The sequence below is a fragment of the Leucopleurus acutus genome (genome assembly GCF_964270905.1).
Source record: "Leucopleurus acutus genome assembly, chromosome: 7".
NCBI classification, from domain to species: domain Eukaryota; kingdom Metazoa; phylum Chordata; class Mammalia; order Artiodactyla; family Delphinidae; genus Leucopleurus; species Leucopleurus acutus.
In genome coordinates this window covers 34099951-34127489 of record NC_139150.1, presented here as the reverse complement: position 1 = coordinate 34127489, position 27539 = coordinate 34099951, and the positions used below count along the sequence as shown (strand labels likewise).

The following is a 27539-nucleotide window of genomic DNA, read 5'->3' as shown; positions in this document are numbered from 1 at the left end:
CACTCTAAACTGTATGCTTTGCAAAGGAGTATCTATGACTTCTGGATAAAGGAGTCTTCATTATAAAGGTGCCTTAAAATGTTATTTCAGTTATTTTAAAATAATGGGTTTTTTAAATTGCTTACAGCTCAGTTTTGAAATTTAAAAATGTACACACAAATTGAAACTATCAGTGGATTTTACTTTAACATCTCATAAAGTACAAATAATTTCAGATACAGTTTTTTTAAGGAATCTAGTTAATATTCAGGAAGACATGTCCTTAGACTAAGAAACTTAATACTAAGAAAAGTTATTTGGCTATAGTTATCCGTAGATTCCTTCTGTTCTGAAAGCATTTATTAGAATAGAGTAGATTTATGCTTAAACTCTGATGGAAGCCATGACTTTGAAGCAGGGGAGGGTTGAGGAGGAATGGTTACTATCAATGCAGTTATTTTTTTTAAACCTAAATTGTCCCTAACACTCTTTGCTAGGAACCTTGGGAAAATGCAAAAAGTATAAGAGAATCTGAACAATCAGGAGTTCCCATTTGCTTTTCTTTTTTGAGCTGATTTCTAAAGGCTGCCTAAATTAGGGATCAACATTTGCTTTTTTCAAAGATTTATTACTGTAATCCTCTTCTCTGCTTTTCAAATAACTTTAATGAAAATTAACACACTTGAGTAAGCAAACTGGATGTAAAGATATCTTACTCTATCAGAGTACCATGTTAAAAATTCAACAATTTAACTGATAGGAACTGGTTTTAGTTCTGAATTTTTTCTAAGCAACTAGAATAGTGTTTCTCAAAGTGAAATTCTGATCCTGTGACATTTGGTTGGCTAAGTTTAGAAATGTTGATTGCTCCATCTCCCCCTTAATGATTCTACATTAAAGAACCTTGTTTCACTCAGCAATTGCCAGATATTTTACCATGGAAACCATTTTCTGTAGACCTGCTATTCAATTCCACTAAGCACATTGGAAGAAAAACTGGTCTAGTGTCAGTTATATCTATTTTAGTTTGATTTCACAATTAGAGTGTTTTACTTTCTTAACTCTTGGATTAACTAATTAGAATTAAAATGAAAAGATTGAGGGAGCCATGTCTGCAACTCTTCTCAATATTTTTGCCTTTTCTGACATTGTTTTAAAAACATAGCTAAATGTCATGCTTTTCTAAAGTTAGTAAAACAATTTAAAATTTTATATAGTATAAAATTCAGCAACTTAATGCTGTTGTTTTGGAATCTTCTTATTGTGCTGGGTTCTCAAATCAGTGCACGTCTGTTACCTGAGAAGTTGACAATTTATACAACATTAGTTGGACTACTAAATGCCAGGAATTACAACTTCGGTGGAGAATTTGTAGAAGCCATGATTCGTCAACTTAAAGAATCGTTGAAAGCAAACAATTATAATGAAGCTGTATATTTGGTAAGTTTTTTGTTTTTTTGGCTTTGGGGGAGCTTTTTGGTATGTTATGACTTAGTGTTGGGATGAAGGGGAGAGGTGAGCTACAACCAAATAATTTATCTTTTCTCTTGAAATACAGTTCCCCACTCACCACAACAGCTGCTCTTTTGAAACCATTCTTTTTTTTAAAAAATAAATTTATTTATTTTATTTATTTATTTTTGGCTGCGTTGGGTCTTCGTTGCTGCACGTGGGCTCTCTCTAGTTGCAGTGAGCAGGGGCTACTCTTTGTTGTAGTGCATGGACTTATCATTGCGGTGGCTTCTCTTGTTGCAGACCACGGGATCTAGGTGCACAGGCTTCAGTAGTGTGGCTCACAGGCTCTAGAGCGCAGGCTCAGTAGTTGCGGTGCACGGGCTTAGTTGCTCACGGCTTGTGGGATCTTCCTGGACCTGGGATCGAACCCGTGTCTCCTGCATTGGCAGGTGGATTTTTAACCACTGCGCCAGCAGGGAAGTACCGAAACCATTCTTATTAAAGATACAGAGCTCATTACCGAGTCCAGTGGCTTCTGTTAACTCAATCCTAGTTGACCTCCCTGTAACATGGGATGCTTTACACTACTTGGTTTCTGCAGCACCACTCTTTTCAGGACCTCCTGCTGCCACCTACCTTCTATTCCTCAGTCTCCTTTTACTGGGTAACCTTCCTTTGCCCTTTAAATTTTTGTGTTTCCCAGGATTCTGTCCTCACTTCACTTTTTTCCAAACATTCTCTGCTGAAGCATTCTCATTCTCTTATAGCTTCACAAACTACCTTTATTTTGATGACCTTCCCCCCTACCAACTCTAATCTGTATCTCCTGCTTCAGCCATTCTCCTGAGGTCCAGACCTTTGGTCCAAATACTACCTGGATAGCCCTAAGGTATCTTGCCTGGAAGTCCCTGAATTAATGCATTCTTTATACCTCCTTTTCTGTACCCTCAGCCCAACCCACACAAGTGGTTGCTATTTACTGGATAGCCCGTCCAGAAACCTGAGCATTAATTTTTGTCTTGCCTTTGCCCTCTCATACCAGTCTCCAAGCCCTGTCTGTCCTACCTCCTAAATTTCTCTCCAGTCTGTCCCTTCTCCTTGTCTCCAGGGCCTCTAGTGTAGTTCATGCCTTCCTCGTAATGTCTTAACAGCTCTTAACAGCTCTTTTTGCATCCAGATTCTCTGCCTTTCACTTTATCTTCTGTAGTGGCACCAGAATGGTCTTCTGTAACTAGGCTCTGTTCATGTTGGTTACAGGTTAAAAACCTCAGTTCCTTCCCATTTTCTACAGTGGATAGTCTTCAAAGCCTGGTGCACAAGATGATGCAGGAAGTAAATATCAGAACTCTTACTTATCTTAAATGGAAATGGAATTAAGCCTTATTAATACATAACACATAGATTGACAGTGGGCCAACTTATATTTATATATAAGTAGATATTTATGTGTTGAGGTATGTGATCAAATTCTTTTCTACTGAGTACATAATCAAAAGAGTTTAGACACTCATCACGCTATTAAGTTCAGATTCCATTAAGTCTGATCCTTCATGGTTGCCCCAGTCTGTTTCTCTTTGCCTCCCATATACCCTCCAGCTCTATCTGAATTACTTGCTGGTCCCTGAACACACCTTGTTTTTGAACCTTTCTGCCTAGAACCCTCTCCTTGCTCTCCACGTGAGGACTACTTTTTTCATCCTTTATGATCTAGCCCAGTTGTTACCTCCTATATGATGTTTCCCCCTACTCCCTTTGTCCCTATTTCTAGAACACTTTATTTATCTTTTAGTATAGGATTTATCCATCTGGGTTGAGATTGTGCTTGTCCCACTAGTCTGTGAGCTCCCATGTGACAGAGACTTTAATAGTGCTCAGCAGTGGCACACAAAGGGCACCCAATAAATATCTGTTCATAAATTTCCATTTCTGTGGTCCAGCGAAAATTTTTTCACAGCCAAACAGAAAAGAAGATTATTGGTTGTAATAGCTAGAATATTACAGTTTAGGTTCTTAGTTTAGTATAAATGTAAAGCTATAAATGCAGATTCCTGTCCTTCCTACAGTGTCTGTCACAACTACTCAGCTCTGCTGTTATAGCAGAAAAGCAGCCACAGACAATATGTAAACAAATAAGCATGGCTGTGTAAAAGTCGATTTGTGGACAATGAAATGTAATTTCATATAATTTGTATGAATCAAAATATTCTTTTGGGTTTTTTTCAAGCATTTAAATATTTAAAAACCATTCTTAGTTTGCAGGCTGCTTAAAAAACAGGCAGTGGGGGCTTCCCTGGTGGCGCAGTGGTTGAGAGTCCGCCTGCCGATGCAGGGGACACGGGTTTGTGCCCCAGTCTGGATAGATCCCACATGCCGCGGAGCGGCTGGTCCCGTGAGCCATGGCCGCTGAGCCTGCGCGTCTGGAGCCTGTGCTCTGCAACGGGAGAGGCCACAACAGTGAGAGGCCTGCATACCGCAAAAAAAACAAACAAACAAAAAACAAAACAGGCAGTGGGCTAGATTTGGTCCTTGGGCTGTAGTTTTTCAGAACTGTGGTTTCAAACATTACAGAATTGCTTGTTTTATAATTATTATAAAGGACATTTAGATTTCATAGAAATTGTTCTCCCCACCAGGTCCGTTTTTTATCTGATCTTGTGAATTGTCACGTCATTGCTGCCCCATCAATGGTTGCTATGTTTGAAAATTTTGTAAGTGTAACTCAGGAAGAAGATGTGCCTCAGGTAAGAAAACCCCTTGTGCTGAATCTCGTCCATACAGTACCAGGAATTTTTCACTGGTAACCCTTTAGTAGTAAAAACAGAAGATTAACAGTAGATTTATCACATTGTAAATTCTTAATGTCTAAAAGTTAAGTCAACTGGTATAATGGTGGGTTTTTTGTGACATCTGTACATTAGTTAAATGATTCTGTCTAGTAACATTAAAGCTAATATATCTAAAAATGCTCTAAATGAGCCAGATGTCTTTGTTAAGTCCTACTGAATTGCGTCCATAGGATTTCATTCAGGAATAAATATAATATGAATGAAAATTCACTAGCACCTATTTTAAATGTACCTTTTTAAAAAAATTCTTTAGGTGCGCCGGGATTGGTACGTGTATGCATTTCTATCATCTTTGCCCTGGGTTGGAAAGGAGTTGTACGAAAAGAAAGATGCAGAGATGGACCGAATCTTTGCCAACACTGAAAGCTATCTTAAGTAAGGGCACAGCAGCTTGGTAATGATTTTGTGTCCCCTTAAGTTTTTTCAGAAGAATTTTGTTATAAGTTTCATTTTCTATTAATAGGTAATTCTTTGGATATTGTTAATATCTACTTAGTTACAATAAAGCTAAAGGAAGTCTAAAGATAAAAATCTGCTTTCTCATTACACTAAGGTACCTTTAAATGATTTTTTAAATGTTTTATATTTTTCAAAAGTTGTACTGTTTTTTTAATAATATATAGATGTTTGCAAAAGAATGAAAATAAGAGTATGAATATGCTAACATTTGAATGTCATTTCCCCTTTTTATACAAATGATAGTCCAGTATACACATTGTTCTTCTATACACACTTGCTTTTTTTTCCCTCTTAATATAGTTTGGATTCGTTGCATAAGATATTTAGCTCTACCTCATTGCTTTTAACAGCTGTATGGTATTCCAGTCTTTTAATGTACCGTAATTCCTTTAACTAGTCTCCTGTTGGTAGACATTGAGGCTATTGCAAGTCTTTGGCTATTTTAAACAGTGTTTCAGTGAATATCCTTGTACATAAGTCTTTATGTGCATGTACAAATATGTTTTGGGGTGGCAGGTACAAATATGTTTTGGGATGATGTGAATTCTTAGAAATGGCATTGCTGGGTTGAAGTGTCTTTAACAATTTTAATTTTGATATTTAGTCAGATTGCCTTCAAAGAGATTATACTCTTCCATATGTCGTCTAAAGAGATTATATCAGTTAGCCCTCTGCCAGTGATGTTTTTGAAACCGTGTATTTGCCTACATTTTGGCAATGCAATACATTATCAAAGATTCTAATATCTGCCAATCTGATAGGTTAAAATGTTTCACTCCCTTAATTTGCATTTTATTAATTATGAAAGCAACTGAATATCTTTTCATGTTTTAAGAACCTAAATGTAGATTTTCATTCTTACCTTTAGAAGACGCCAGAAGACTCATGTGCCCATGTTACAAGTATGGACTGCAGAGAAACCGCATCCACAAGAAGAGGTAAATTGATTTCAGTCTCTTGTGATACAAGCACAGAGTAGATTCTTATCTCTGTGACATATTCAAATCATCCCATTTGTATACCTCAGCTGGGTTTTCACATTTCATATCAGGGGTTCAGCTCCTCATAGCCCTAGGCATATAGTGGATTTTTAATAAATGTTAGAATGTCATCAAAACATTCGCTATTCTAGAGTTGATGTATTTTTTATTTAAGTGCCCAATTTGAAAAAATAAGAGGTATCAGCCCCAGACAGACTTTATAAAATAAGTAAAACAAAAACAGAAACTTCGCAGTATTCCTTAGTACTGTATTTAATTGTAAGTTAGCTTGCTTTTGTATCCTGTATTTTAGAAGGCAGTAGATTTTTGGTTTTGTCTAGTCAAAATGTTATTTCATCTAGCCTCCAAATATCTATTAATTGTTAAAAATTAATCTGTCTTTAGTATTTAGATTGCCTCTGGGCCCAGATTCAGAAATTGAAAAAGGATCGCTGGCAGGAGCGGCACATCCTAAGACCTTATCTTGCCTTTGACAGCATCCTGTGTGAAGCACTGCAGCACAACCTGCCTCCTTTCACACCACCTCCTCACACTGAAGATTCGGTGTACCCGATGCCAAGGGTCATCTTCAGAATGTTTGATTACACGGATGATCCTGAGGTACATGCATGACCAACAAAAGTGCCTTTCAAAGCGCCTGTGTTGTGTTGTAATTGTGGTTTAATCTTGTTTGAATTATGCCTATGGGACATTTTAATTTTGAGTTGTTTATTATCTAAGAGGGTCATTGGCAGCAAAGTTAACAGTTTAATTCAGTGAATGGTATCACCTCATTATTCAAGAAATCATATTTAGGCAGTGTAAATTGACAGCACGGTGTACAATTGAAGAGTGTAGGTTTGAGAGGCCAAGTAGGTTTGGGTTTTAATCCTGGCTTAGTCATAGCCCAGCTGTGTGATCTTGAGTGAGTTATTTACCTCCCTACCTTAGTTTCCTAATGGAATAATAATAGTATATATCTCATAAAGTTGTAATGAGGATTAAATTATTAACACGCATAAAGTGCATAGAACAGTATGTGACACGTGATGAGTGCTCAATAAAGTGTTTTTAATTTAAAAATCCCAATGATTAGTATAAGCTGACTTTATAGTTCTTAAATATATGTATTTTTTATTATGAGGTCAGGTTGTTGATAGCTGTTATACTTTAGCAATTAAGAAAATGTATAATTTTGATATTAACATTTGATATAAAAATTTACATTTTAACTGTGCTTTAGTTACTTTATACCTTTGCATTTGAGTGATTTTTTTTGGGGGGTTTTTTAAAAATTTATTTTTGGCAACGTTGGGTCTTTGTTGCTGCGCACAGGCTTTCTCTAGTTGCAGTGAGCGGGGTCTATTCTTCCTTGCAGTGTGCGGGCTTCTCATTGCAGTAGCTTCTCTTGTTGTGGAGCACAGGCTCTAGGCACACGGGCTTCAGTAGTTGTGGCACATGGGCTCAGTAGTTGTGGTTCACGGGCTTAGTTGCTCTACGGCATGTGGGATCTTCCTGGACCAGGGCTTGAACCCATGTCCTCTGCATTGGCAGGCGGATTCTTAACCACTGTACCACCAGGGAAGCCCATGACTGTCTTAACTTTAATACCCAGGCAGCAAGCACAGTGATCACTGGGCTGGTTCTGAAAAGAAACTCGCCTGGCTAAAGTACTATCTATACCTGTTGCTTAGTACATTCCAGTCAGCATAGAGCAGAGTTTCTCAGCCTCAGCACAATTGATGCTTTGGGCTGGATAATCCTTTGTTGTGGAGCTGTCCTGTGAACTGTAGGATGCTTAGGAGCATCCCTGGCCTCTACCTTCTAGGTGCCAGTAGCATGTCAGTTGTGACAACCAAAAATGTCTCCAGAGATTGGCAGATGTCCCCTTAGGGGCAAAATTTCCCCCAGTTGAGAACCACTGGCATAAGAACCAATGTTACCACCTTAGGTCAAACTTGAGTTTTCTTTCCCTGTCTTCTCTCTTCTATGGAAAGTTGCTTATGACCAGGGAGATTTTAGTGTATGTATACTCTATCTCAGGGTAACAAGTTGTTGGATAATTGGTTATATATACAAAATTATCAACTTGCTACCCACTTGCAATATTGCATATATAATGCTTTTAGTTAACTTTATGTAATGGTCTAATTAGAGTATATATAATTGGAAGTCTAATTTACAGTAAGACTGTTAGAATCTTTGTGATTAGGTATTTAGGGGAACATTAGAATGGCACCTCAAAATTTGCTTTTCCTGTACTATTTGTACTTAATTGGTGTTGCCTCTGTAATGTGCCCATCATCCTTTGCCAGAAGAGCATAAATATGCAAAATATCTGTTTGAAGAGGATTCGGTTTTTTTGTTCTGGGCTTTCAAAAAATGTTTTGTTTTGTTTTTAATTAGAAATGATAAAGTAGATTAAAGTAAAAGTCACCATTAAGTAGTAAGTAATAAGTAAATAAACTCATTGAACCTGTTTGCTATGCATATTTTTTTAATTAAACAATATCATGTAGATAATGTTCTGCAACCTTTTTTAAAACAGCGTAGTGTGGATATCTTTCAGTGCATACATGATTTTTTTATGTCTACATAGTGTTCGAGACAAAATTTTCCCTCTCTCCATGTTTTTTATGGAAGTAATCCAGTCCCATGGTTTCAAAAAATAAACTGTAATGGCCACGGCGGGTGAGAGCGAGCCGCGGCTGCCGCCCGGGCCCCAGGGTGATCTCGGGGGCCTGGGGCCCCGTGCGGCCGGCTCGGTAGCTTTTCCCTCCTGCCCCCCCGCACGCGGAGTCCTTCCTCCCCTGACGGGGTCTCCAGCTTAACCCAGACCAGAGGAGGCTTTTCTTTGGGTGGGGGACACGAAAGTGCATTGAGAATTTCTCAACTCGGGAAGCAGAAGTGCTGCTCCTAGGTTTTACAGGGAGTAAGGGGGGAGCAGTGAGTTCATGGATATTGAGTGATGATAATAGCTAACCTTTTTCCAAGCCCTCGCTGTGTGCCAGGCACTGTGCAGAGCAACTTGTGTGTCTCTTATTTACTCCCGAAATGCCCCGATGAGGTTGAATTGACCAAAGCAATGGTTATGGAGAAGCCTAGTCCCCTGCTGGTCGGGCAGGAATTTGTGAGACAGTATTACACACTGTTGAACCAGGCCTCAGACATGCTACACAGATTTTGTGGAAAGAACTCTTCTTATGTCCATGGGGGTTGGATTCAAATGGAAAGCCAGCAGATGCGGTCTATGGACAGAAAGAAATCCATAGGAAGGTGATGTCACAAAATTTCACCAATTGCCACACTAAGATCCGTCATGTCGATGCTCATGCCACCCTGAATGATGGTGTGGTGGTCCAGGTGATGGGCTTGTTCTCTAATAACCACCAAGCTTTGAGGAGATTCATGCAGACCTTTGTCCTTGCTCCTGAGGGCTCTGTTGCAAATAAGTTCTATGTTCATAATGATATCTTCAGATAACCAAGATGAGGTCTTTGGTGGCTTTGTCACTGAGCCTCAGGAAGAATCTGAAGAAGAAGTAGAGGAACCTGAAGAAAGACAGCAGACACCTGAGGTGGTACCTGATGATTCTGGAACTTTCTATGATCAAACTGTTAGCAGTGACTTAGAAGAACATTTAGAAGAACTTGTTGCTGAACCAGAGCCTGATCCTGAACCAGAGCCAGAGCAAGAACCTGTGTCTGAAGTCCAAGAGGAAAAGTCTGAGCCAGTATTGGAAGAAACTGTTCCTGAGGATGCTCAGAAGAGTTCTCCAGCGCCTGCAGACATAGCCAGACAGTGCAGGAGGACTTGAGAACCTTTTCTTGGGCATCTGTGACCAGTAAGAACCTTCCACCCAGTGGAGCTGTTCCAGTTACTGGGATACCACCTCATGTTGTTAAAGTACCAGCTTCACAGCCTCGTCCAGAGTCTAAGCCTGAATCTCACATTCCACCGCAGAGGCCTCAGAGGGATCAAAGGGTGCGAGAACAGCGAATAAATGTTCCTCCCCAGAGGGGACCTAGACCAGTCTGTGAGGCTGGTGAGCAAGGTGACGTTGAACCCCGAAGAATCGTGAGACACCCTGACAGTCACTCTTTATCGGCAACCTGCCTCATGAGGTGGACAAATCAGAGCTTAAAGATTTTTTTCAAAATTATGGGAATGTGGTGGAGCTGCGTATTAACGGTGGTGGGAAATTACCTAATTTTGGGTTCATTGTGTTTGATGATTCTGAACCTGTTCAGAAGGTGCTTAACAACAGGCCCATCATGTTCAGAGGTGAGGTCCGTCTGAATGTGGAAGAAAAGAAGACTCAAGCTGCCCGGGAAGGGGATCGCCGAGATTACCGCTTTCGGGGACCTGGGGGCCCTCGAGGTGGGCTGGGTGGTGGGGTGAGAGGCCCACCCCGTGGAGGCATGGTGCAGAAACCAGGATTTGGAGTGGGAACGGGCATTGCTCCAAGGCAGTGAATTGCTCTTCACCGATCTTCAGGCAGCAGTACAAACCCTAGCTCCCACAGAATGGTGATTTCTTCAGCCAACCTTTGGTATCTTGGAATCTGATCCTAGTCTATGATAAACTGCTTAAGTTTGTACAGTTCTACTTTTTGTGTTACTGGTGTGTGCTCCTTCCCCTCTCACCCCCCCCCCCACCTTTTAGTCCTTCACTTCCAGTTTTGTGGAATGATATTTTAGGAAAAATGGATTTTTAAAGAAGAAAAAAAAAAAGACTGCATTTCCTTGCTTTATTTGCATATACAGACTGGATTTTTTTTTTAACAGTTTCCCCAAAGGATTGTCTTGCTTATTACTGACATTTGGTATGTTTCATTCATTGGAATATTTTTTACTTATTTTCTACATTTTTCAAAAGCCTGTGAGAATTACAGGATTTGATAAACATTTTGAAGGCAAGAAGAACCCAAACTGTCTCTTCTTTGAGAGTCATGACTACCTTCTGGTGTGGAAGAATTGCCGTTGGAAAAATTGACAATTTAGATTCTCTCTGGTATGGTTAAAAACTGAATAAAAGGTGTTAGTAGAGTTTTTCTTTGGATACGTGGTTGCAAAACAGTTCCAAAACCTGTTTTTACCATTGAAATTTAAACTGTGAGATAGGTTTTAAATGTCTAGAATGCAACTGATAAGCCTTTCTTGAACTGTTAGATTTTTTTTTTGAAGTAGAGTTTTTTCATGTTTAATTTGTATTTGTAAAAAAAAAACCAAAAAGACCCCAAAAATTTTCAAAAATCTGAATAACACAAAACCGGAGCAAAACTGTTGTGCCTTCTATTTATCTTTGATTCCAGTCTTGGCAATTGTTTAAAGAAAAATAATAATAAAAAAAATAAACTTAGATTTGTTCTATTTAAAAAAATAAATAAAAATAAACTGTATAGGACTAATAATATACAAAAATTACTTAGTTTGCTTCATTTAAGACTTGAAGTGGGCAAGGATAGTACAGTGTCAGATGCAGTAGAAAAAACACTATAGCTGACATTCTAATTCTCTTGTAGACATAAGTGAACAAATTTGCTGAAATACAGAGCTTTCACACTTGTGAACTTTTATCCCCAGCATCCAATACAGTGTCTGGAACATAATAAGCTCTGATATATTTGCTGAATAAATGAAAAATAATATTTTGTCTAGGTCTGGAGTATATGTATTTGGTTTTCTTTCCAGGGTCCTGTAATGCCAGGGAGTCATTCAGTGGAAAGATTTGTGATAGAAGAGAATCTTCACTGCATCGTTAAGTCCCACTGGAAGGAAAGGAAGACTTGGTAAGATGCTTTTCATGGTACTTTTAGTAGAGTGGAGAAAAAGTAGTAATCTTGATGATTTAGTAAGAGCAAATGTACGTTAAGAGTAAGAAAATCTTCCTCTCTTCCTGATGCCCTGTCTTGCTAAGACCAATCTCTAGCTTTCTGGAGGCACTTCACCCTCAAATAGTACTTTCCTGGATGCTGTATAGTACTGTAGTGCTTTATAGTAATATGCATATGATGCCTGCTCTTTTGTATGGATATTTGCCATGTGCTCTGGACAACTTAACTTGAATGGCAAGCTGTTTTTGGTATGAATGTTGTGGGAATAAATGAATACTAATGGTTTTGCTGTTTCCTAGCAGTTAGACATCAAGCTTTGGAAAAGTTTATTTTTAATATTTTCTGAAACCTTGGAAAGTTTTGGTTTAGATCTTAAAATGGAAAGGAATATAGTATTTTGGGAATGGTCTACCTTATAAAACATTTTAAGTTAGCAGATCTGAATATACTTCCTTACTATTATTACTTATATGCCTTTTTTTTTTTTTTTTTGCGGTACGAGGGCCTCTCACTGTTGTGGCCTCTCCAGTTGCGGAGCACAGGCTCCAGACGCGCAGGCTCAGCGGCCATGGCTCTCGGGCCCAGCCGCTCCTCAGCATGTGGGATCTTCCCAGATGGGGGCACGAACCCGTGTCCCCTGCATCGGCAGGCGGACTCTCAACCACTGCGCCACCAGGGAAGCCCACTTACACTCCTTTTGATCTTCTAAGGAGTTTTGCATGCATTAAAGAGTTTCCTTATGGTAGACAAAATAATCTGTGCTGTAGTTAAGTAACTGAAATCTAGAACATTTCAGAAAAAGATTTCCTTTATATCTACATACACTGTTTTTGAAACTGCTTATTTAGTTTTTCATATATCTGTGTGTACTCATTAAACTTAAATTACACTTTTTATATAGTGCTGCACAGCTAGTGAGTTATCCTGGGAAGAACAAGATCCCCTTGAACTACCACATAGTTGAGGTATGCATTCCAAGTGGAGCTTGTTTTTAAGTTTCAGAATCTTTCTGTTGACTGTAAAGTGTAATCTACCCTTGGCCTTTTTGTTGTTCTTGCTACTTGGCAGGTGCTGAAAATTAATAGAGAAGAGAGGAAATTGCTTTCAATTTTGGAGCTCTGTTAGCCATGTTAGTAAAGAGAAAAGAGGAGGTTAAGCCCAGTGTACAAATGGAATTTTGAGTTGCCTATAATTTATTTATATATTGATAGTATATCTTCATTCATGAATAGTTATCATGGATAATGTAAGTTACCTCTAACTCTGTCAATACATTGTCCACTTAACAGATGTATAAGAGGCTTAAATATTTTAAAATACTGTATTCTTTAGGCAGATAACCCATCTTTAACTGTGTTTATCTGGCCTCTTATTACTAGCATACCCCTGACTAGTGTATTATTTCCTGTATCACAGGGTAGGGATAAGTAGGAATCCTTATTTATTCTTAGAAATCAAAAGAGCCAGTTGTTTTGGAAGTGGAAAAAAATAGATAATGCTTTTGATTCCATATGAAGTCATACAGAAGGATGATACTAGTAGCGTAGTTGAACACCTTGTAGAGATTTATTTCCCAAAAAACAGTGTTTTCACTTGACCCAAACTGTCAATTGCATTATTCATTTATGTTAAAATACTCAAAGTGAGCATAATTATGTATCATTTGATTCACTTTTTATTCATACTATACCTATGTACTTCCTTAGAAATGCTGCATCTGTTCTCTTTATAGAACTTGAGAGTGTGGTTAGGCTATGAACTTGACTCAGTGACATGTCAGTTGAAATGCAAAACATAAGTCATATTTTTAAATGTGCAAAATGTGTAGAAATTCATACAAAAGTATGGGAGATGGGAGTGAGAAGAAGGAATGCAGACCAGGCTCTAGAAGTCGAGATAGATGGTCCACACATTATATAAGGAGGAAGGAAACAAGTTTGTGAACGAGAGCATGGCAAAAAAGTCTTGGAATACCAAGAATATAGTAACAGTGTAGAATGAGTTAATAACTATCTTCTGTTCCCATCCTCCGAGTCTACAAAGGACTTTTACTTCTTATAGGAATGAAACTCTGGTGGATCTGTGAGTCCCCAGTAAACTGTACCTCCCTGAATTAACTCTGATACTTCCAGAGTTGAAATTGGACAGTTCTCTGGAAGTATCAACTAAGCATTAATTTTTGCATATTCTTATTTGATTGAGTTATAGAGATAAGAAATCTTCATTACAGTATTCAATTGTAGATCTTTGTGTTTTAAAGAGCATAATTTTAAAGGTTAAAAAGTAATTTTTTTTTATTATGAATACCATAGAGTTAGACTTTAGAACATTGAGGTGTTTCTAATAGTAGAAGTGTGTAGATAGCTGTTGAATTGAGTTCTGACTTGTAATTCCTTTGTAGGTGATCTTTGCAGAGCTGTTTCAACTTCCAGCACCCCCTCACATTGATGTGATGTACACAACACTTCTCATTGAACTGTGTAAACTTCAGCCTGGCTCTCTACCCCAAGTTGTATCCTTTCCTTTGTTTTTAATGTACTCTCTTTGGCCTGACTTTAAGAGATTATTAAATATTTCTGCTTGTGGGTTTAAATCACTTCATGAAAACAGTTTGGCATTTCTTTAAAAGTTAAACATTACGTGTACTATACAATCCAGCCATTCTGCTCTGGAGTATTTACCCAAGAGAATAAATGTTCATAACTTTATTTGTAATAACCCAAAACTGGAAACAATCCAAATATCCATCAACAGAATGGATAAGCAAATTTTGTTACAGCTATACAGTGGAATACTACTCAGTAATAAAAAAAAAAAGGACAAATTTTCAATGCAGGCAGCAACATGAATGAATTGCAAAATAATTATATTGAATAAAAGGTGCCAAACAAATATGAATTCACACTATATGATACCATTTACACAAAATCCTAGAAAATGCAAACTAATATAGTGACAGCAGACCAATATTTGCTTGGGGGCATAAATGAGGGGCAAAAGGGAGAATGGATTACAAAAGAGCATGGGGAACTTTTGGAGATGATGTAAATGCTCATTATCTCGATTTCATGGGTGTATACAGATCAAATGTACATCACTGATACCTCAAAGATCAATTACTTGAAACGAAGCTCAGCATTATTAGTCATTATATAGACTTCTAAGAAATGTTATTTATTTTTTCTACCACAGCTTATTTTCAAGGAGAGTATAGTTTTCCTTATCCTGAAATTCACAGCTTGCACAGGCAACTGAAATGTTATACATGCGTTTGGACACGATGAATACTACATGCGTAGACAGGTATAGTAATTGCCTTATTTCTGTACTGAGTGTTAGCAGCTTCTTCTCCCTGTACTTTATAAAAGAATTTGATAAGGAAAACAATCACCTTTTTAAGAATTTCCAAGTTGGTTTTTCTTTCTTCCCTCCCATAAATAATCCTTTATATAATAAAACTTGTAATTGTTATAACATTACACTTTCTAGTTTAATTTTCAACATGAAATGATGCCCATACTGAGGTTTTCTTTAATTGCATTGTTTAGTTCTTTGGTATGGTTACACTTTTCCCTCTGTAATTGGGTAGGTAAGCTTTTAAAATAGGTTTTATGCTAACCCATATGTAGAAGCAGAGTCTAATACTGTATATTTATGTTTATATAATATGTATTTTTGTTTATGAATAGTATCTGCTTCTAAAATAATTAGCTACTATGTAACTACAGCTCGAAGACTCAGTTTATACAAAAGGCCATATTGGATTTTTATAGCTGTGGTAATTTCATGCCTGTTGTCGTCTTCTGGGTGAGGTCTATGTACTACCTTTATTAGCTGGTGTTCTCTCTTCTGTCAGTTTTCCAAAGTAGATCAGGACAGATATTGAACATTTCCATAATCTGTCATGTCTGCTGTTCAAATGCGATATTTGAAAATTATCAGTAAAGGCTATCCTGTGTTGTTGACCTATTATCTTGAGTAATTGTAATGACTGAAATTATAGATACATGAGGGATGTGCTTTAAGAAGGTGTCTGCTGAGGTTTTTTTCCCAGTCTAATTAATAAACCATCAGTTGTGCTGGGCATCCCTATTATGCCATTCATTCAGCAAGTGTTCATTGGGCTCTTAAAAATTTCACAGTGTTATACAGTCTACTAAGGTGATCCTTATCTAGTCAGAGAGATCAGATGTGTTTTTAAGAGAAAAGGGGGCTTTGATGGTATATTTTGTTGTTTGTGGTGAAAGGGTGTGGTATGATGATGAGAGACTACTTTGGCTCGTCCGTTTATAAAACGTTTTTAATCTTTTTTATTTTTGCACCTCACACCTCTGTTTCGTTGTCAGTTAAATGGGGAAAATAATACATTCCTCAGAAGTTATTGGGAGAATTAAATTATATAAACATATATAAGGTACTTGATATAAAACAGGCACTTGAATCATATCAATTATTCACTTAAAAAGGATAGCACTGTTAGGAGTGAGATGGGGGACTGTTACTTTTTGAAGTAGAAGGTGAGTTACAGGATTTGCACAGAAAAGGGTAACTGGTAGGAGAAAATACAGCTGTAGGTAGGGGGAAATCGGGTTTTGTCTGAAGGATTATGTAAGTTCCTGTTATAAATTGCAACCATTCATCCTTTTCTGTCCCCCCCACCCCACTTCTCTGTATAGGTTTATTAATTGGTTTTCCCATCATCTAAGTAACTTCCAGTTCCGTTGGAGCTGGGAAGATTGGTAAGCAGTGTTGTGTATATTATATCTTTCTTCTCTCTACAGTCTGCCATTTTTTTAAAAAAGTTAATATTTAAAACTATAATATAAAAGCAATCTTCTTCACAGTCTGAAAGATTTAGGGTTTTTTTTGTATGTATATAAATGTAATAATTTAGGTAGAAGGGAACTATTTGTAGCTAAGTACAAGTTAGGTATAGCTGCAGATCATGTGTAAGAACTTACAAAACTATATTTCCTCATTAGGTCAGATTGTCTTACTCAAGATCCAGAAAGTCCCAAACCAAAGTTTGTAAGAGAAGTTCTAGAAAAATGTATGAGGTAAGTTCTTTGTGTTTTCTCCTTGGCTTAGGTCTTCTAATTTCTGTGGGGGTATTTTTCCCTTCTCTGCATTTGTGATGTATGTCTAGAATATTTTTAAAATCCAAGTACCTACCTCTCTTCTCTTTCAGTTTGTAATCAAGATTTAGGCTGAAAAACTTGGGCAACCATGCCATCTGGATTCTATGTGAATTAAGCCAATAAGGTTTTTTGTCAAATAGACTTTGAAATAATTTCAGATTTCAGGAAAATTGCCAAAATAGAGCTCTGTATAGTGTTCATCTAGATTCCCTAGTTAACATTTTACTACATTTGTTCTAATGTCCTAGTCCTTTTTCCCTCTCTGTGTATGTAATCTACCCTTTATATTGGTCTTTTTCTGAACCCTTTGAAAACAAGTTGCAGATATGATGTCCAAGCATCCTTTAATGGTCGGTTGTATATTTCCTCAAAACAAAAACACTCCCCTACATGACCAGCATACAGCTCTCCAAATCAGGAAATGAGCTCTGATACAGTAATACCACTATACGATCCACAGATGCTGCTGAAATTTTGCTAACCATCCCAACAATGTCTTTTCCCTTTCTGGTCCAGAATTCTTGCATAGAACGTGTGTAGCATTTAGTTGTCATTTTCTTCAGTCAATCTTTTTTTTTTTTTTTTTTTTTTTGGCAGTACGCGGGCCTCTCACTGTTGTGGCCTCTCCCGTTGCGGAGCACAGGCTCCAGACACGCAGGCTCAGTGGCCATGGCTCACGGGCCCAGCCGCTCCGCGGCATATGGGATCTTCCCAGACCAGGGCACGAACCCATGTCCCCTGCATCGGCAGGCGGACTCTCAACCACTGTGCCACCAGGGAAGCCCTCTTCAGTCAATCTTGAACAGCTGTTATTCTTTATCTTTCATGTCCTTGTCAGTTTTAAAGAATGTAGACCTTACTTTGTTGTGTTGCCTTGATGGCGCCCTCATGACTCAAGTCTTGCATTGTCCCACCACTAGAGATGTTAACCTTGATTACATGGCCATGTCAGGCTTCTCTAACTTAAATTCACCATTTTTTCCCTTTGTAGTTGATTAATATTTTGTGGGAAATACTCTGAGGTTACATCCTGTTCTTTATCAGACCTCCACTGACAACTTGTACTTTTATCTGTCACCACTGTGGTAATTGCCAAGTGATGATTCTCTTTGTCTATTATTTTTTCTACATGTATTAGTTGGCATTCTACTGTAAGAAAGAGCTTTCCTTTTTCACCCATTTATTAATTCCTGTGTTTATATGTCAGTAGGGACTATTTCATTCAGTGGGTTCTAATTCATTACTGTCTTTATTAATTATGATGCTCAGATTGTCCCTGATTTGTCCATTGGGAGTTCCTTGTGGCTCCTGTGTCCATTTTTTTTTCTTCTTTAATGTCCCCCTCCATTCATTGAGCATTTCCTTATTTCTGGCACAAGATATTCCAGGCTTATCTTGTGTTTCCTTGCCCCTTTCCTGGAATCATCTATTTATTCAAGGAGTCCGAGTTTCTTTTAGTGGAGCATGGCACTTAGGAAGCAAGGTCTGGACACTTGATGTGCTTGTTACTATTGGGGTGTCATTGGTTCTAGGCCCTCTGGATGGACAAGGGTAGTGAATATATTTCTACACACACACATCTGTAACTATTTTTATATCCACTTAGATGTGTGTATCCCTCCAATTCCAACCAAACATCTCATTTTTTTCCTAGCCTTCCCCTTTGCCATGATTTGTAAATACCTTTGCAGGCATTAAGAAACCTGGTTCCCATTAGCCTCAATAAGTATTTATTTGCTGCAATATAACCAGTCTCCCAACCATACAAACGGTTTCCTCTACCTCATCCCACCCCACCATCACCACCCCACATACCTGGCCTCCAGGCTTGTGGACCCAGTGGCCCACACCTAGTGCAAACCAGTAAGTTTTGAAGAAGGCCTGAGTTCTCGTGCTGGCCTAGACAACAGTTTAAAAGACTTGTTGTCCTCTTTTATTTCTTGGTTGTCAGCTGAGTCCGGGGTGTTGGAGATTGTGACCTTCTGGGTAAGTTGGATGTTAGTGAAGAATGGAACTGATGAATGATATTTTCTGAGGCTCTTATTTGTATTGTAGGTTGTCTTATCATCAGCGTATATTAGATATTGTCCCTCCTACCTTCTCAGCTCTATGTCCTGCAAACCCAACCTGCATTTACAAGTATGGAGATGAAAGTAGCAGTAAGTAATAAAACAAATCCTGTTTTTAAAAGGTACTAATGCAAGTATTCTCTTAAGTCAGTTATCTAAGGTGGAGAAAGTGAACTTTTTCTCTTCTTGGGTTTATATTTTCTGTTTGAAAGGTGATTTCTCACTAACCTCTATTGTTTTATTTGCTATCATTTTGAAGGTTTATTATGATTTACTTAGTTATTACTGGCTTGTTACTTTTTTCTTTTAATATTGTTTATAATGTTATATCCATGACATTATTTTAAATGTTGCTAAGTATAGCAAGATGAATTTATAGCCAGAACTTAATAGAATGAAAATACGTTTGTCATGGCAATGGAGATTACTCGAACTGATTAATATCTGGTAACAGTTCAGATTACTCGAACTGATTAATATCTGGTAACAGTTCAGGTGCAGATGAATTTATAGCCAGAACTTAATAGAATGAAAATACGTTTGTCATGGCAATGGAGATTACTCGAACTGATTAATATCTGGTAACAGTTCAGGTGCACATAGACTGTATTTTGACCAGCAGTATGCCGCTAGAAGTAAATTCTTGAACATGCTTTTCTTACTTTTTGGTCACATCATTTCTGAGGTTGCACTATAAATCGAGGGGGGGGCTATATAATTTGATATGCCATTTTGTGCTTTACACTTAATGAAGGTAAGGTTGTACATTGGTGAGCACTGGTAGAGAGTTAGGTGTGGAGTTTCCAAGTTAGTCTTTTCACATGGCACTGAACACAGCTCCTCCATGAGCCTTCCAGTTCGTGTTGTGTAGCAGTTCTTTGCATCTTGAAACTCACTCCTCTCCCTTGCCTTCTCATATTGTACCCCTGGTTCTCCACCTGCACCTCAGACTACACCTGTTTTCCTTGAAATAAACTCAGTTGGTTCCAATGCTAAGTACATTTCCTATGTTACAATGTCACGTATTCCTTAAAACAACTCTGAGAAATAGGTATGTTTATTTTACAAATTTTACAATGAGGAAATGGCTTCAAAGAGCCAGAGTGAGATTGCTTTGAGTGGTAAAGCCCAGAGTCAGATACTGAGCAGCCCTGCTCTTGACCACTGTCTTTTCCTGAAAAAGCAAAGCTTGATGTGGTACTTGTAAGTGCCAAGTTTTGATTTCTGCTTTGTACTGGCTCAGAGAACCATAAGGTACAGTCTTTGATATCAAAGAGTTCAGACTTTTGTTGAACACTGAGCTTTCTTTTTTTCCATAGAAATAACTCAGCCTAACACTTAAGGCCCTCTTGTCATTCCTACTTTATGATTTGTCAGTTCTTCTCAAACGAACCTCCACTCCAGCCAGGCCCACTTCCTTTTTTATTTCTTCTATGCTTTCTTGCGTTTGCCTTTGTGCCATTATCCCATTCTAGAAAGCCCTTTCTCTTCTGATTCCTGTTCTCTTTCCAGGGTCTAGCCCAAGCTCCAGTCTTTTAAATATTTTTTAACGCAAGCCAGTTTTGTGTTGCTCTCTGGCTACTTCTTATGTGAATATCCTGGTTTTCCACCTAGAATGTAGACGTCACAGTGGCAGAGGATTCTGTTTTTCTTCACGTATTTTCTCTCCCACTTTCAAGAAAAGCACACAGCACATGTGACCTGTTGTAATTGACTTTATTCATTCCAAGTGCTTAGTAACTCATATTCTACGTCAGAATTTTTTGTTACCTCTTTGTCTACCTTACATTAAAAGTAGTTGTTCTGGTGACGCCATACAGTATATCAGTATATACTAGTACAATATAATACAGTAAGGACTCAACAGGTATTAACCACCAGTAAACATGTGGAGTCAAAGCACATGAGCCATCTGGCTTACACATATTCAAGTGTGTGGACTCAGCAGAAGAGAAAAGCAAAAAATCTGTCTTAAGTTGGCAGCCTTCACGTTGTTCAAACCCAAATTTAGTTTCCACTGTCTTAGGGAAAGGGAGGAGGAAGGGTACATTGACCAAAATCAAAGAGAATACATTGATTCTCAGCTTACGGAGGCCTAGGGATTTGAGGACTGTCAAAGGACAGCTGCAGCTGTGTCCCCTCACCCTCATCCCTGAGGAAGATCAGTACCCCTCATACTCTGAATTTCAGTTAGCTCCGTGTTAAGGAAGTATCGGGGCAAGAATTACCTCTTATGCTTTATTTTAGGTGAAAAAACCATTGCCCTATTAAATGAAACTTTCACATGTGGTTATCTTTATACAGAATATTGATCTTAGGAGAAAGAGTACTCTGTTTTAAAAGAAAATAATTTTTTTTAAGGTTTCTCAGTTATTTAACTAATTGCAACAATAGTCTTAAAACCTGGTCTACTCTCCTCCCCATTCTGTGCTTAGACTCTCTTCCTGGACATTCGGTTGCCCTCTGTTTAGCTGTTGCCTTTAAAAGTAAAGCAACCAATGATGAAATCTTCAGCATTCTGAAAGATGTACCAAATCCTAACCAGGATGACGATGATGGTAAGGGAATTAAATATTTCTTGAATGGAACTCTGTATGGGCCATGTTAAAAGTATAAACATAATTTTCTTAAATCTCATGGGATACTCATAAAGCAATATATTTGTTTGGCCTGTCCAGCCTGACCATTGTTCCCAGAACCCAGCTATCTTCTCCCTTAAACATTCCCTCTTTTCACTTTAGAGAGTTTCCTGCCCAGAAAGACTTGGTATATTATAAAGTTGGATTTTCTCTCCAAATTAAACTATAAGTTTATCATCAACAGATAAGACAAAAAGAATGAGAGGGACTTGCTTTATGTCGTATTAAAACATCTTGAAAATTACAATAACTAAAACAAAAAAAATCAGTAAAAGAGATGAAAAGTCTACTGGGACAACTAGGTTAACCATTTGTTGGGGGGCAGATTTTGTTGTTAGATGTGTTACATAATGACGTGCACAGAAAAATGACACAGTCAAAACATTAATGGTGTTTGGGTTATTTATTATTGGGATTTTGTTTGTTTAGATTTTTTTAAGAAACTTGTATTATGATGTTAGAGAAAATGTATTTAGAAAGTATAATTCAAAATGTTAAATTTAGACATTCTCAAACAGGACATAGACCTAACTGTTAAGGGCTTACTGTATTTTTTTCTTTTACTATATTTATTATCTTGCCACCATGTAGAGAGATAAGAACAAGGAAATCTATGTGGTATTTGTAAAAAGAAATGGATCATATAGAAGAATTAGGGAAACAATCCCAAAAAACTTAAGAATTAAGATTATGCTTAGTTTTATATTTTGAGTATTTGAAATCAGTGATAGTCTTTTATCATCTATTAGTACTCAAAGACATTTGCTTGAATGTCTCACTTGGTATTTGGATGTGAGTGTGCCATCTGTTTAGCGATTCAGGCAAGGGACCAAAAAATTGCTATACTTAAAACATTTTCCTAACTCTCTTACTGTGGGCTATTTTTCAGATGAAGGATTCAGCTTTAACCCATTGAAAATAGAGGTCTTTGTACAGACTCTGCTACACTTAGCAGCCAAGTCATTCAGCCACTCCTTCAGTGCTCTTGCAAAGTAAGTACAACAAGAACACACATGCTGTCTTGAGGGTTCAGGACTTTGTTTGGTGAACACCAATGGCATCCTGATTTTTACCTAAAATTATTGACTGTGAAGATCTTAATAACAGTATTATCATATAATTTGATACAATGGGTTTTGGTTTGTGGTAGCTAAAATCCCCATCCTATGGCTCCTGTCAGTCTGTTAGCACAGTTTGCATGTATATATATTCAATAGAATGTACACTTTTTCATATAAACCTTTAGAGAAACAAGTGAAAAACCTGAGTCCATAGGACAGTCATATATACAGTCAAGAAGTTGCCACCTTGGGACTTCCCTGATGGCACAGTGGTTAAGAATCCACCTACCAATGCAGGAGATGCAGGTTCGATCCCTGGTCTGGGAAGATCCCACATGCCACAGAGCAACTAAGCCCATGTGCCACAACTACTGAGCCTGCAAGCCACAGCTACTGAGCCCACATGCCTAGAGCCCATGTTCCACAACAAGAGAAGCCACCACAATGAGAAGCCCACTCGCTACAACTAGAGAAAGCACACACACAGCAACACAGCCATCCATCCATCTATACATCAATAAATAAATAAATAAATTTATTTATTTAAAAAAAAAAGTTGCCACCTTTTCTAAGCATCTTCCTAAAAAAAGGTTAGCAGAATTGAGAGCCAGCTACATTTTTAGGAGCCACCCAAAGGTTGGCATCTAAAGACAGAACTTTCTAACTCGTCCTACAGTTCCAAATGAAGAAAGAACATACAGATATTCCTTCAGTTGAGCAGAGAAACTAGACTCCTCACCCCATCTCAACTTCCAAGTCTGTATATGACTTGCAGGATTCTCACAGAAGGCACAGTCAGAATACTGCACCTGTGTTAGTTCCTTAGCCCTCATCTATTCTTAGATACACAGTAAACTATAGTCCTAGGCTAATGATAGTATAATTTTCCTAAGATTTTATGACAAATTCCATACAAACTGAAATCCTAATCATACCTTTTATATCCTTAATGGTTAACGTTTGGTTATTTTGCATTTATATATTGCGCTGTAAACTGAGTAGCACTGTAAAGGCTTTGAAAATATTAAAATGTTTAATAAGTTTGTATGTGGTGTTTTTCCCCCCACTGTCAAAAGGTTTCATGAAGTCTTCAAAACCCTAGCTGAAAGTGATGAAGGAAAATTACATGTTCTAAGAGTCATGTTTGAGGTCTGGCGGAACCATCCACAGGTAAAAACTATTTAAGACATATTGAGGTGCTGATTGTACAGGTATAAAAATAAGGCAGTTAATACCATCGTTTTAGTTTGCAGAACATGAAATTTGACTCTTGCCTATAGAACAGTTTTTAAATCTGTAATTTTAGTGCTATGAAAAAGTAATGATGTTTGAGTTATTCTTTAAAGAGCAATTGTTATGATTTGGTTTGGTATTGTAATATCTCAGCTCATTTTAAGTACTTAATAAGAATGCTTATTTCTTGGAAGGTTCTCCAGTTGGGTAGGAAAGAATAATCTAGTCTAGCCAGTTTCTAAAAAACAAGCTCCAGATTTGTCAAATCTCGATACACTATTATCATACCATGTATTATAAAGAGGCATTAAAATAAATTTCAGAGTTATATTAAGACTTTTGTGATAAAACTACCTTGTATTTCTAAATTTTAAGATTCGATGGAAATTATATATTTTGTATATATCATCTAAAATTTAAAGAAACATTGTTAAGTGTTAATATTCAGAGTTTTTCTTTTTGCTCAATCTTTGTGTTCTTGTATTCTTACAATAAGTACCAGAGCCAAGCAGAAGGCAAAATAAATCTTAAGACCTAATGGTTAAATTGTTCAGTTCCATAGCCACTGAAAATGAACTTCAGTTTTGCAGCAGGGGGATTATCGTGGCCTACATATAAGTGTGATTTACCCTAATAATTCATTTTCTCTGATTGTAGATGATTGCTGTACTAGTAGATAAGATGATTCGTACACAGATTGTTGACTGTGCTGCAGTAGCAAATTGGATCTTCTCTTCAGAACTATCTCGTGACTTTACTAGGTAATACGGATTATTTTACAAAGTTCCTGTTCTCTAAGAATTAGTTTATATGTGGTCCCTTATACATGAGCTCCAAATTCTGGTCCAAACCAGGTTGATATTAATATAATGGCCCAATCTGGTAGGATTGGACTTGGCAAAGATTCTTGCACAATGGAAATCCACACAGCCAGTCCGGCTGCAGTGTCTCTTAGGGATGTACGTAAGTTGAATTAGGACTCAGCCAATCAAGGAGAAATGCTTATAAATGATCCAGACTATTGGGAGGGAAGATCAGGCTGTATGGCAGGGTCTCAACTAGACAATGGGACATGGGCAGGAGTTCCAGCTCCACTGGGGACCTGAAATGCACCCCCGGAACTGGTAGAAATCACAGTCCGTCATAGATTACACATCATGGAGGGACTGAGGAAAGCCTGGTGGGCACCTGAATGCCTCTGGGGAAGGGAGGTCTCACCTGTCATAAAAGTCCTTGATTTAATACACAGAAGATTCATTCTAGACTCATTCCTCCTAAAGGAAAGAGGCTTTTCATTAAGTTTGGTTCTTATACATGATGTTGAGTCCATAGGCTTTATAACTGATCAGGACTGGGACAGCAAGAGCTGACACAAAACAGGAAACAAAGGAAAATTACTTGCAAAGACATAAATATCCATCACAACCTTTATCCTCTTCATTGTATGTTATTGGCAGAGGACACTAGTCTGAGATAAACTGAATCCTTAGGGTGAAAGAATGTGGTCTGAGATTATCATACCAGCCAAGTAGGTACTCACAAATGAAGGCAATGTCAGACCATTCTCAGATTTGCAAAATCTCAGAAAACTGACAACTCAAGTAGGTGTTAGCCATTATCCTGAATGATTTACATCTGCAACTCTAACTCTGCAAAGCCTTCCCTGACCACCCCTTCCAGAGTTAAAGTACTGTGCTCTTTTATCCTATCTGCTAACATTCTAGACCTTGAGTTTTATGAAATGATTGGTTTATTATCTTCCACTTCAACTGTCATTGTCCAGATCAAAATCTGTAGAAAGAAGTACTCTTCTGTGCTGTATATCCTGGGGTTAGGAGACCAAATGTATGGACATACAAGCAGTTAAGAAGCTACTTAAAAAGCACATGCATATTTATGCAACAAACATTTAAAGCACTTATAGGTGATCCTGGTATTTGAGCAAGTAGTTGACATAAATATCTCATTCTTAAAAGCCTAGCAGTCGATAGCTATTATCAACTAATGAGATTCTTAAATGTGTCAAGAGAATTGGCTGAGTTTGTGCTAGTTAAATATCAACAGTATAAACCATGCAAATGAGCCTCAGATTGTTTCCATTTCAAGCTGAAATACTTAGTGTTTACATTTAGAAGAGAGAAAATGTATTTTTGTTCCTAACCTGTTTTTTCTGGTTTGCCATTTCATTGAATATATACACATACCTTCTATGTGTGTCTAGTAGGGGATGGAAATAAGAAAAATGACAAGGACCCAATATGAAGCTCACCTGAGTAATGGGTGGAGCTAGATGTTTGCACAGTTGACAATACAAGAAAAATCATAATGTTGCTGGAGAGATATGCCTTATTCTGTCTGCCTAAAGAACAGAAGGCTAGGGCTTCCCTGGTGGCGCAGTGGTGGCGCTGCCGATGCAGGGGACACGGGTTCGTGCCCCGGTCCGGGAAGATCCCACATGCCGTGGAGCGGCTGGGCCCATGAGCCATGGCCGCTGAGCCTGTGCTCCGCAACAGGGAGAGGCCACAACAGTGAGAGGCCCGCGTACCACCAAAAAAAAAAAAAAAAAAAAAAAAAACAGAAGGCTATATAAAACCTCAAGAATGAGTAGGTTATAAAAGTTGAGAGGTCTTATTTTCTATGAGTAGAGTTTAACATATAGTAATCAAATGCCTTATTACTTTAAGATTGTTTGTTTGGGAAATCTTGCACTCCACAATTCGTAAGATGAACAAACACGTTCTTAAGATCCAGAAGGAGCTAGAAGAGGCTAAAGAAAAACTCGCAAGGCAACATAAACGGGTAAGTCTTGTGTTGATTGTAAATGGTCAAAGAAAATATACCAGAAACTTTTGCGAATATTCATTACCTTGATGGGAACTTATTTTTTCGAGACCAAATCATGCAGAGCTGTTTGTAGAAGTGGAGGAAGGGACGGACCTGGGGTCTGCTGTTCTCTCGTTCTGCACGGTGAACCTGTTTAGGAAGCCACAAACCTCACTTCTCCATAGTTCACCATCTCTGGATCAGTTTCATGTTTGCCTTCCCAAAAAGGGAGGAGAAGGAAGGAGGACACTTGTGTTTCTATAAGAGTTTCTGATGCAAGAGGGGAAGAGGGAGAAGATTGTCTGTGTTCACCACTCCCCCGGTAAGGTTGGGGGTAGTGGGGGGGGGCACTCCCAGGCCTGTAAGATACTTCTCATATTAATAAGAAGTTAAGTATTTTAGCTATTTGGCAGAAACAGTGAGTTGGCTGTATCCTGTGATTTAGCAAACAGTGCTGGTATTGTTCATGACAGAATTTTCCAGTTATGCACATTTATCAGAGTAGAGGGTAGAAGCAAGTTTAATGATTTATATGAACTAGAGCAGGTTCGAGTGCTAGTCTCCATCTAGACATTCATATATACCTGAGTGTATGTAAACACACAGATCTAAAATACTGTAAGGTAAATGGTATCATCCCCATTTTATACATGTACAAACTCCAGAGACTTGACTTCACACCACTCTGGTCTCTAGATATGTGGTGTCCAATATGGTGACCACCAGCCACATGTAACTAGTTATAAGCTAATTAAATCTGAATACAATTTAAAAGTCAGTTCTTCAGTCACACCACATTTCAAGTGCTCAGGTGTCATGCGTGGCTGGTGGCTATTGTGAGGGCAGCGCAGATCTACGGTGATGAAAGTGTTGTGATGAGAGGCTCCCAAGACCCTAACCCTGTATTTCCCCTAGGAGCAGCAGTTCAGTGTTCACAAACTCAGGATTCCCAGCAATTTCATAAAACAGACTATGGTGAATAACAAAAATCAGCTGTATATTTTCCTTGGAGCTCAAAGCT

At 38.0% G+C, this 27539-nt stretch overlaps 1 protein-coding gene and 1 pseudogene across 3 annotated transcripts in view; both read left to right on the top strand.

Annotated features, from left to right (window-relative positions):
- Nucleotides 1-27539, top strand: part of NCBP1 (nuclear cap binding protein subunit 1) — a 39289-nt gene that overhangs the window by 9057 nt on the left and 2693 nt on the right. Inside the window, exons 4-20 of one of the 2 annotated variants that reach the window (XM_082842527.1) lie at nucleotides 1263-1419; nucleotides 4068-4175; nucleotides 4534-4655; nucleotides 5608-5677; nucleotides 6125-6340; nucleotides 11413-11510; nucleotides 12457-12520; nucleotides 13957-14067; nucleotides 14794-14858; nucleotides 16232-16294; nucleotides 16538-16612; nucleotides 18749-18852; nucleotides 21198-21320; nucleotides 22291-22393; nucleotides 23539-23632; nucleotides 24353-24456; nucleotides 26380-26494. In XM_082842527.1, the coding sequence (XP_082698653.1) occupies nucleotides 1263-1419; nucleotides 4068-4175; nucleotides 4534-4655; nucleotides 5608-5677; nucleotides 6125-6340; nucleotides 11413-11510; nucleotides 12457-12520; nucleotides 13957-14067; nucleotides 14794-14858; nucleotides 16232-16294; nucleotides 16538-16612; nucleotides 18749-18852; nucleotides 21198-21320; nucleotides 22291-22393; nucleotides 23539-23632; nucleotides 24353-24456; nucleotides 26380-26494 (1792 nt within the window). Of the gene's footprint in view, nucleotides 1-1262; nucleotides 1420-4067; nucleotides 4176-4533; nucleotides 4656-5607; nucleotides 5678-6124; nucleotides 6341-11412; nucleotides 11511-12456; nucleotides 12521-13956; nucleotides 14068-14793; nucleotides 14859-16231; nucleotides 16295-16537; nucleotides 16613-18748; nucleotides 18853-21197; nucleotides 21321-22290; nucleotides 22394-23538; nucleotides 23633-24352; nucleotides 24457-26379; nucleotides 26495-27539 lie in introns of those variants that run through there. The other variant, XM_082842528.1, reaches the window with a different exon arrangement.
- Nucleotides 8805-10285, top strand: LOC309963751 (ras GTPase-activating protein-binding protein 1-like; annotated as a pseudogene). Its single transcript has one exon. The product of its transcript is annotated as a ras GTPase-activating protein-binding protein 1-like (transcript).